The sequence below is a fragment of the Gastrolobium bilobum genome, unplaced genomic scaffold (genome assembly GCF_033153095.1).
Source record: "Gastrolobium bilobum isolate Gb01-03AN ecotype WA unplaced genomic scaffold, APGP_CSIRO_Gbil_v1 utg40325, whole genome shotgun sequence".
Taxonomy (NCBI): domain Eukaryota; kingdom Viridiplantae; phylum Streptophyta; class Magnoliopsida; order Fabales; family Fabaceae; genus Gastrolobium; species Gastrolobium bilobum.
Window position 1 is genome coordinate 348,358 of NW_026897784.1, and position 11,091 is coordinate 359,448.

The 11,091-nt window shown below is 36.0% G+C and overlaps 1 protein-coding gene across 1 annotated transcript; it reads left to right on the top strand.

Annotated features, from left to right (window-relative positions):
* The first annotated feature begins 676 nt into the window (after positions 1 to 676).
* LOC133310287 (cuscuta receptor 1-like) lies at positions 677 to 10,299 on the top strand. Its single transcript, XM_061511189.1, has 11 exons — positions 677 to 1,150; positions 1,252 to 1,395; positions 1,830 to 1,988; positions 2,098 to 2,247; positions 2,336 to 2,413; positions 2,522 to 2,677; positions 3,289 to 3,366; positions 3,622 to 3,771; positions 3,851 to 4,000; positions 4,161 to 6,314; positions 9,074 to 10,299. The coding sequence occupies exons 1-11, from the start codon at positions 808 to 810 to the stop codon at positions 9,124 to 9,126; spliced, it is 3,615 nt and encodes a 1,204-aa protein (XP_061367173.1). The 5' UTR covers positions 677 to 807; the 3' UTR covers positions 9,127 to 10,299.
* Positions 10,300 to 11,091: the final 792 nt, after the last annotated feature.

The following is an 11,091-nucleotide window of genomic DNA, read 5'->3' on the forward strand; positions in this document are numbered from 1 at the left end:
AGTGAGGCAAGCGCCCCTCCAAAACATGAAAGAAGAATGATCTACTATAAGAATCCTAAAGTTTCAATTGAAGAAGTAATAACGTGTCTTTAATAGCCAGGCTAATAAACAAGGCCGGTCCAAAACATATTCAAAATTGGATTTTCTTGGAGATTGCCGAGATAATGGCCTCTGGGCTTGACGTCAAGTCGTCGTCCCACTTTTACCTACCCTTTTTGGGTTGACGTCAAGTCGTCGTCCCTCCTTGGTTCATGGTAGAATGCAAACACACAATATGAATATGAATATGAGGCGTGCAATTCGGGGCATAGAATAAGTGATATTATAATTTATGAGCGGTTTCACCACAACGGGACCATTACAATCAAGTGAAAGCCCAACATATCGTACAAAATAAGTAATTGACAAAAAATTACAAGCAATAAGAGAATAGAAGAAAAACACGTCAGCTCCCATGTGCATTGTTCTGTTACAACAAAGTTATTTGGCATTTGGAATCTAGTTAAGATTTTCTTGGTGATTGCCCAAGTCACAACATTGGGGTTGACCTCAAGTCGTCCCCCTTCATTCCATCCATGTTAAAGACAACTTTTTTAATTAATCACAAGTGCAAGGCCCTACATATATATTGTACAAAAGAAGTCTTCAAAAAAATAAAGGTTACAAAGAAGAAAGTATTGGGAAACTAATTGGTGCTGCTTTTTTAATAGTAAAGGGAATCCAATGACGACAATAGAAGATAGAAAAGCGCGTCATAGACCCCATTCTTATTTAAACGGCCAAGTTCCATTGTTCTATTAACAAAATATGAAGATGAAAATGAAGAGTGTAGGCGTTCTTTTGTTTATTTTCGTTTTATTGGAAGTGATTTGCTGTCAAGGGTGTTTGAAGCAAGAGAGAGAAGCACTTCTCCGTCTAAATTCCCGTTTTGCTAACACTCTGTCTTGGGTAGACGACACTGATTGTTGTCAATGGGAAGGAGTTGAGTGCAACACCACTATAGGGAGAGTGGCAAAACTCAATCTTTATTACAAATGGCGTTATTGGGATGAACAATGGTATCTAAATTACTCGGATTTTGTAGTCTTCAAAGATTTGAAGAGTCTCAACTTGTCCTTCAATAACATAGCTGGTTGTGAAGAAATTGAAGGTTATTTCCCATTCCCATACAAATTCTATATCCTGATCATTATTAATTGTACTAAATGAAAGTAACTCTGTTATGACGCAACCATCATTTCCACTTTGCAGGGTTTCAAAATCTGGAAGTCCTTGACTTGAGTGCTAATAACCTTGAAGATGCTGCAAGCATTCTATCTTGTTTGGATGGGCTTTCATCTCTCAAGTCTCTATATTTATCATATAACAGGTTCAATGCAACTTCACTAATCCACGGTGAGGCTAGATCGATCTGGCTTTCTTTTCTTGAAAATTTAAAATTATATTAAATGTTAATAATAATAAGAGTAAATACTTTTTTGGTTTCTGAAAATTTCACGACACCCGTTTTAGTCCTTAGCAAATAAAAAGTCTATCGTGGTCCCTAAAAAAATTAAATTGGACCCATTTTAGCCCTTTTGAGAACTAATATGGCTCTTTTTTGAATTTGTGAGGGATCACAATTTTAACTAAATGAGTTCTTTTGAATTTTTGAGGGACCACGATGGACTTTTTTATTCGTAGGGACTAAAATGGGCTCGTGAAATTTCCTGAGGTTACTCTAATAATAATTAGTATGTAAGCCTTTTCTAAATTTGGTATTATTTTTCCAAAATTTGTTGGCTTCTTCCACAACCTTAAAGTAATTACTGTCATTTTATATATCTCAGTTTTTGAAACACTGTCATCAAAGTTGCTTAATCTGGAGGTCCTTGATGTAAGTTACAACAATTTGACTAATGACATCCTGCCATCTCTCGGGGCATTCACATCTTTGAACAAGCTGTATTTGTCTGGAATTGGATTGGACTCAGATCTTTATATTCAAGGTACGGTAACTTTTTTCCATTTTATTAATAAAGCTCTTAAACAGTGGTTTTTATTGTAGGAATGTTGATTGTCTTGTGGTATATACCTGTAACTCACTATACCTTGCAGGTTTTTGCTCCTTGTTGATGAATCTTGAGGTCCTTGACATGGCCAAAAACAACTTCAGTGAGAGTGATATTGGATCTGCTCTTAGTGGGCTTTCATATCTCAAGTCTTTAAATTTAGGACATTCGTACATGACTACGAGATCAATTCTTAGTACGGTCACGCTTTGCATATTATAAATCTTCATCATTCGTTTTTGGCTGAAAAATATATGTAGCTCTAATCAGCATATATGTTGCAGATATTTCAAAACTGAGGTCTTTGGAAATCCTTGACTTAGCTGTGAACAAATTGAATGAGAGTATCCTATGGCCTCTAGGTTTGCTGCCATCATCTGATAATTTATTATACTAGAGTAAATATGGATGTGTGAACATGTTCCTTATTCTCAGTAGTGAGTACTGATAACAAGTTTTCCTTATACTAGAGAATGAAGGATTTGCATGGCCAACCAGTTTACAAGTCCTTGGGCTGAGTTCAAACAGTTTCGGTAACAATTTTCTTTCATCTCTAAGAGGGTTGGATCGTCTCAAATCTCTTGATTTAAGTTGGAACCAATTGAAAGGATCTCTCGATATTAGTGGTGAGTACTGCTGGATTATATAATAACATCTAAAAAACCATAAATATATAATATCTTTTATTATATCTTATAGTATTTTAGAATAAATTAGATGATTTTTAAAAAATATATATATATATATGGGTCAGGATCATTTTACACCAGTGTAAGTTACACTCTCAATCTTGTCCGTTGATCCCACTTATATCTAAGGGCTCTAATTTTTTAATAATGTGAGCCATTGGATACAAGTGGATCAATGGTCAAGATCGAGTGTAAGACTTCTAACTCTTACACCGGTGTAAGAATATCCTGCCCCTATATATATATATATATATAATAAGTTTTTCTGTGAACGAATGTGTTAGAAATATGATATAAAATATAAAATTATTCATCAGTCTTGAGCTAATAACTTTTAAGTTTTTTTTTGGAGAGTGGTTGCTTGACATATCCAAATTTCATTAAATGTTTTCTACACATTATTTATTGCGTGCTAACCAGATGTATTCTGTGGTATCTGTGAAACAAAGGCACATTTTCGAAACATCTATTTTATGAGTGGAAAAAAAAAAAAAATATTAGTCGGTGGGAATGACATTATAATAATTAAGTTCCCTGTTTATCTCTAGCAGGATTATCGGCATTAACGAACTTGCAGTACCTCGATCTAAGTCTCAATGAAATCCACAATTTTGTTCTCCATAAAGGTATTTGAGCACATGATATCAGTTGTCTTCATGTTTCAATTTTTTAGTGATGTGATGGACAGCACATACGTCGTATAAATTCATGACACTAGCTGTTCAATCCCAATAGTTAGCTGAAAGTTCCTGTATTTGCATTTGTAACAAGATTTTTTTTTTTTTTGATAACAATTTGTAACAAGATTTACTTATCCCCTTATGTAACTTAAGTTGAGATGCATTTTCTTTGTCACATTTAACCCACCTTACAACTTTCAGGCTCAAAATTTCAAAGCAGATTGGATGTCCTTGTTTTAGATCACAATAGGATAAATGGAAACAAGCTGCGGAAGTCGTTACAAGCTTTCTCATCTATTAGGGTTCTTTCTTTGATTGAAAACAAATTTAAAGGAACAACTATTGCTGATGGTAATAATACTTAATAATTTACAATTTGTGATTTCATTTCCTTTTTGTTAAATTAAGATTCATGTTAATTTTTGTGTAGATTTTGGTTATTTAAGTAACCTAGAACACTTGGCATTGGACGACAATTCTAACCTGGAAAATGAGTTTATCAAAAGTATTGGGGAATTGACTTCTTTGAAAGTTTTGTCTCTTTCGGGTTGTCAGATTAATGGCTCCCTTCCTGCTGCAGGTAATTTATTTTATTCATTTTAGTTATTAATTACCGTTTATGTTATGTACCACGAATTCTTCTACCCAATGTTTTTTTTTTAAGTTTGTTTAAATGTATTTATATCCTTTACATTATTTCCCTTCTGAGATAGTATTTTTGTCAAAATTTTATTTTTCAGATTGGTCTAAGCTTAAGATGCTGGAAGAGTTAGATCTAAGCTCTAATAAATTTGAGGGTTCACTTCCTTCGTCTTTTGTTAACATGACATCACTTCGGAGGCTGGATGTTTCTTTCAACTACTTCTCTGGAAATTTCGATTCCAATATTGCAAGCCTTTCATCACTCGAGTATTTTGATTTTCAAGAAAACCAATTTGATGTCCCTATTTCATTCACACCATTCGCCAATCATTCTAACCTTAAGTTCATTTATGGTGAAGGTAACAGAGTCATACTCGACTCACAAGCTAGTTTGCAAACTTGGATTCCAAAATTTCAGTTACAAGTGCTTAGTTTGTCTTCAACAGCTGAGACTAAGTCTCTTCCCCTTCCCAATTTTCTTTTTTACCAGTATAATTTGACTAGTCTGCATTTTACTAGTTGTGAGTTGGAAGGAGAGTTTCCAAACTGGTTGTTGGAAAACAACACAAAAATGACTCAATTTTTTGTTAGAAGTTGCTCTTTTACTGGTACTTTCCAATTGCCATCACGTCCCCTTTACAGCTTAAGGAGACTTGATGTGTCTAACAATGTCATAACTGGTCAAATCCCTGGCAACAATATTAGTTCAATCTTTCCAAATTTGCTATCTCTGAACATGTCTATGAACAAAATCCAAGGTTCAATTCCCGGTGAGTTGGGTCAAATGAACTTATTGGGAATATTAGATCTGTCACAGAATTATTTGTCTGGAGAAATACCAAAGAACATATCTGGGGTTAGGTCTCAACTCAAATTCTTGGAACTTTCAAACAATATGCTAGATGGACCCGTTTTTCCTACTTTGACAGCTTTGAAGCACTTGGAGTTGTTGTATTTGGATGACAATAACCTTTCTGGTAGCATCCCGGGTAGCCTTTTTAACACATCATTGGTGGCCCTGAATATAAGCAATAATCATTTAGTGGGAAAGCTTCCAAGTGTGGTAGGAAATTCGTCAATCTTAATGGTACTTTCATTGTCCAACAATCATCTTGAAGGATCTATTCCAAAAGAAATTGTGGAACTTAAATCTCTATTTTACCTAGATATCTCACAAAATAATTTCACTGGTCTTGTACCATCTTTTGCCAATTCTTCTGTGATATTCATCCATTTGAGCAACAATAGGTTGAGCGGCTTGTCAAATGGAATGTTCGCAGAAAGGTCTAGTTACCATAATATAAGGATACTAGACCTTAGATTCAATGAGATATCTACTAGCATTCATTACATTATACAAGACCTTAGTCGTACAAAGTTGAACATTCTCCTTTTGAAAGGTAACCACTTTTCAGGGCAGATACCAAAGCAAATATGCCAACTGGTGAATTTAACCATCCTAGATCTTTCTCATAACAATATTTCTGGTCCAATACCAAGATGTTTGGGAAAAATACCATTTCAGGATGAGGACCCTCTCAACATGCAAATGGGAATTCCTGACTTTTATGATGATTTAGTTAACCATCCATTTCCAGATATACGAGAGGAAGCAGACTTCACTACAAAAAAAAGATCATACACTTATACTGGGAACATCCTTGCTTATATGACCGGAATTGACTTGTCCTACAACAAATTGACTGGCAGTATCCCATCTGAGCTCGGAAACTTGTCAAAAATTCGAGCTTTGAACTTATCATATAACTACCTAACAGGAAAAATCCCAGCTACATTCTCCAGTTTGGTACAGATAGAAAGCTTGGATCTTTCATTTAACAAGTTGAGTTCCAAAATCCCTCCTCAACTCAATGAGTTAACTTCCCTTGAAGTATTTAGTGTGGCATACAACAACTTATCAGGTGCAACACCCGAAAGGAAAGGACAATTCATGACCTTTGATGAAAGCAGCTATGAAGGCAATCCTTTTCTTTGTGGATCTCCACTACCAAAAAGTTGCAATGCTCATGAACAACCACCTGCTCCTTTACTAAATGGTTCGTACACTGATGGGTTTAATGACAGTTCCATTGACATGTATGTTTTCTGTGTGAGCTTTGTTGTATCATACACGTCAGCATTGTTGGCAACTGCAGTGGCTTTATACATCAATCACTATTGGAGACAAGCATGGTTTTACTATATAGAGTTGATCACCACCAATTGCTACTACTTTATTGAGGACAATTTACGTAAGTTTTCAAAAACTAGAAATATGTAACTAGATTGTATGTCTTGAGTAATCTATTATGTAACAGGAAACGTTACTTTGTACGTTGTTGACCAGCATAGAGAATAATTAAATATTGATCCAGTCTAATCATGGTTCCATCTCAATTTCCACTAACTTATCGTGGGACAATTATACTTGAGACACTAGTACAACAAAGGAAGAAAAGGGAGAAAAAAGAGAGAGAGAGAGGATGGAAAAATATATTGAACTAAGAAGACCCTTAAAAGCTTATTAACCTCATCAAAATTTTTGATAAAACTTATCCATAAGAATATGACGAGGCAGGTTATATTTACAAACTTTTTTTGTTTACATATTCTTACAAACTACACTATGTTCTCTCGGGAGAATATAGTATAATTTGTAAAAAAAATTTAAAAAAATTTGTAAACAGATCCTTCTTATAATGACCCTAACTGGTAAATCTTAGTTAGAGATTTAATTTAAGGATTTAAATGCCATAATTAGATTCAGTGAGCGATTTCGAGTATTTTGACTGTAATCATGACTATGTTATGAACAGTGCGTTCTGCCGGAGAATTTACAGTTTTGTGAATTAACCGGTAGAGCTTAAAATGAGCAAAATAATTTTAGGAACATAATTTGAAAATTCTGATGACAAATATGAGTTCAGAACGAAAAATTGTATAGTCTGGCACTTTCCGTGAAAATCTCGTGAATAGTGTTTCTACCGGGTATTTTGTACTGCTATTTAAGCAACCGGTAGAGTCCAGAAATAAATAATTGATGAAATAAGAATAAGAAAGTCCAATATATGCCAAGCAAGTCAATATAGGCCCAAGAAAATGATAAGTTTATAAGTGTTAAGTTTCAGAATTAAATAAAGTACAGTTAGTGGTTCACAGTGCATTTCGTTAAAAACGGTGCAAAAACCATACTGTGAATTATGAATATTGTTCCTTAGGAAATAAAAATTAATTTAAATAACTTTAGAAAAATAAAAATATATCCGTAGCTTTAAGTTAAGTTTCCGGTAAATTTAAGTGAAATACGCGATAGAAAAACATCCGACAAAAGGGCCACATGTGCCTAAATAGCTTGGCCACTTAAATGAATCACTATTCATTGCAAAAATTTCTTCTTCTCTCTCTTGAAGGGCCGAGCTTCAGCCATGGAAAAGGGGGGGTTAGGGTTTTGCTTGTTTTGTTGATTTCTTCTTGAATTCTCAACCAAATCTTATGACCCACCACTTGAAATTGATTAGGAACCACTCAAGGAATCCATTGCACCTATCCATTTGAGCTATAGTTGAGTGTGTGAAGAGTTATTCCTCCTCTTATTTTCGGATTACTATTCATAGGAGGAGAAAAAGTGGGTTTTTGATGGAGCTTTGCTTGGAGGTTATTCTCTAGGCTTTGTACAAGTGATTAGAGGTAAGAAACCTCTATTTCTATGGTATTATTTTGTGATCTATGTTTTGAAAATTTGGAGCATGTTTTGAGTGGGAAATATTTGATGTTAGAAGGTGAAAATTATGATGGATTGTTGTTGTATAGGAATGATAGTGTTTAGTAAGCATTAATTTGTGATAAAAAAATTGAAAAGCCCTAGTGCACTTTTCCCCTAGGTTTCGGCCTTCATGGCTTATATAGGGTTCATCATGCAAATTTTTATTGTATGTTTGAAAAGGTAAAATATGTTGGAATGTAGTGTAAATGGATTAATTGGTGGAAATGCCAAAGTTAGAAAAAATCCTACAAATACTTGCTCTATGTTGCGAACTATAGGATGTTTAGGGGTATATATATATTGGTTACATTTTATTCTAATAAAATGGGTTGCATGTTAATATACCAATGGATGAGCTAAGAAGTGAAATGCTTTGACAAATGGTTGAAAAATACCTTGAGTCCCTAAGGGTACGCCCGCGACTTTTAAAGAAAAATAACATGATTTATGTGAAAAATTCTTAAGTAAATGCTTGATTAAATTAAAGAACGCCAACGGGTGTATAGAGGTCTAGACTTGTGTATTGGCATAGAATTGGCAAAAATATAAAGAAAGAAAAATAAGCGATAAAATGTATGCTTATGAAATAATCATGGTATTGCATCATTTTATTGATGCATTGTAAATTATTCTCTAGGTGTGCCTAGGGATTGAGAAGGATCGGAAATCTCTTGAAGCGATAAAAGTAACTTGTTCCACAAGTAAGCGTATTGGTAAAGCTTCAAGAGGTAAGCTCTATGTTTAAGGAGTCTTTTCCTGCTTGAGTGCTCCACCATGGTTAGTGAACTATGGTTGGACTGTCTGACTGTGATTTAGATGCTTTGTATAGATGCATTCATATAGAGTTATTTGATAACATGATATGTTTTGCTCTGATATGACTTCTGTAATATGATTTCTGTAACAATCTCTGGCCATTGATTGTATAGTACCCGGACGTCCGCTTTGGGGTCCTCCCTCGGGACTGATGGTGTACTCCTCTGATATGTCTGGTTCCGCTTTGGGGTCCTCCCTCGGGAACACGTGCGTTGATTTCCGCTTGGGGTCCTCCCTTGGGAATGACGGCGCACATCTCTGATATGATATGGATATATGCTCTGTTCTGTTATGATATCTGTTATATGTTGTATTTGTATACTCTGTATCTGAATTTCATGCAGGAGTGAGCCAGGGGTATGGAGAATTCTCTATAAACCTGGAGCTTATTGAGATTTGTAATCTCACCCCTCTTTGGGGACACATTTTCAGGGGCCCAGATTTCCGGTGAGTCCTCACTAGGCAGGGACACGACACGTGGCTGAGGCAGTTGACAGACCGGATTTTGAGTGGCTGTAGGCTACTACCTTTTTTGGAGTGTTTGATGTATTTTAGTATTTTCGCATTTGATGGATCATGATATTGATCCTTTATTTTGTATATGGCCTGTATATGTTTGGTACATGTCTATCAGTTTGATGCATGTACATTTGAGTATTCAGGAACGTTATATGATGATGTAGTATTCAGATAGGTTTATGTTTTGATGGCATGCTGTTAGATTTAGTGGCACGGAGCCATGTTATGCATGCGCCCATGTATGGGTATTTGATTATATTTGGATATCTGGTATTTCTGAATTGATATGTTGTATAAACTGTTTATCAGGAAATGCTTCTGAGTGGGATTGGAAAATCCCCAGTTGTCCGAGTTATAGAGGAAACTCTGCCCGATTTTCGTTTACGCCGAGTAAGAATTAAGTTAGAAAAAGAAAAAGTTAGCTCATATTTTTGTAAGTTAAGTCTTCCGCTGTTTCTGTTTGTATCATATGTATGTTAATTGAACCGGCTCGAGACGGGGATGTTACATTTATGGTATCAGAGCAGTTTCTCTAGGAGAGCCTGTGAAATATTGCATGAACTGTTCGGGTTGTTATGTTCTTGAGTTTTTCTTGGAATACTATGATATGCATGTCTGATCACCGAGTGTGAGCGTAGCTAACTCATTCCTTTGTGTGAAATATGCAGAATTATGGTTCGCCCAAGAAGGACTTCTGATCCTCCTATTGACCCGACCGATCCAATATTGGCAGATTTGGCAAGACCCCGACTTAACCCGCGGGGAAATACTTCACAGCCAGATCCAATGATAATGGCCTTAACTGAGATGCAACAAAATATGGCTGCAGCTAGGCAGCGAGAGCTAGAAGTGATGATGAAAGCAAATCAAGATCTGTTAGAGGCTAATAGGTTGGCCAATCAGGAAATGATGGCAGCAAGCAGAATGGCGAATATTGAAATGATGAGATTACTCTTGGTTGAGGTGAGGGCGGGTGGGCAAGGTCCACAGCCACAGCCTTTGCAACAGCCACAGCCTGAGCCACAACCACAACAGCCTGTTCCTCCTCCTCATAATCCCATTGTTGTGGAGGGTGAAGGAAATAATGATGTGAATGAAGAATCTAGTCACAGGGGTGGTGTGGCACAGCCAGCCACTAATAGAGAGCAAAGAGAAAGAATGCTAAATGCCTTCCGAAAACATGCACCACCAAATTATAAAGGAGGCATTGATCCTATTGCTGCAATTCAGTGGTTAGAAGAATTGGATCGCATTTTTACTGTCATGGAGTGTGATGATCAGCAGAAATTGTTGTATGCTTCTTATATGTTGCAGAATGATGCAGCTGATTGGTGGAGAAATACCCGTCTGCCCTTGGAATGTCAGGGTTATGCTATTACCTGGCCTTTATTTGAAAGGCAATTCTTGCTGAAATACTTTCCGGCTGAAGCCCGGATAAGGAAGAAGGGTGAATTTGAAGAACTAAAGCAGGGTCAGATGTCTATTGATGAATACTTGAATAAGTTCAATAAGCTGGCCAAATACTCTCATTTCCAGAGAGCTCCACCTACAGAGGATGATTTGATTTTTAAATTTCATAGAGGATTACATGATAACATCTCTGAAAAACTTGCAGGTGACTCATTTGATACTTTTGCTGCACTTGTTAAAAAGTGTAAAAATATTCAAGAATATTACAGAAGGAAGCATAAGGACCAATCTGCTCCTAATTCTGGTCCTAAAAACACTTCTGGGAATTCTAAAGGAAAAGGGTTGCAGGTTAGACAGTCTGATGGTAAGTTCAAAAAGGCGGGAAATTCTAAGCCTGGAAATATTAAGCCTGCTTCTCTATGTGCTACATGTGGTAAAGTTCATGCTGGGGTTTGCAGAAAAGAGCAAAGATTGTGTTACAAATGTGGCCAACCTGGGCATTTTATTAGGGACTGCCCCTT

What these genes read in the sequence shown, in the direction of transcription:
- LOC133310287 (XM_061511189.1), top strand. Translation starts at nt 808, where the DNA reads ATGAAGATGAAAATGAAGAGTGTAGGCGTTCTTTTGTTTATTTTCGTT. An exon ending in AGGAACAACTATTGCTGATG is followed by an intron (nt 3,772 to 3,850) that starts GTAATAATACTT and finishes ATTTTTGTGTAG; the next exon opens with ATTTTGGTTATTTAAGTAAC. An exon ending in TGGCTCCCTTCCTGCTGCAG is followed by an intron (nt 4,001 to 4,160) that starts GTAATTTATTTT and finishes TTTATTTTTCAG; the next exon opens with ATTGGTCTAAGCTTAAGATG.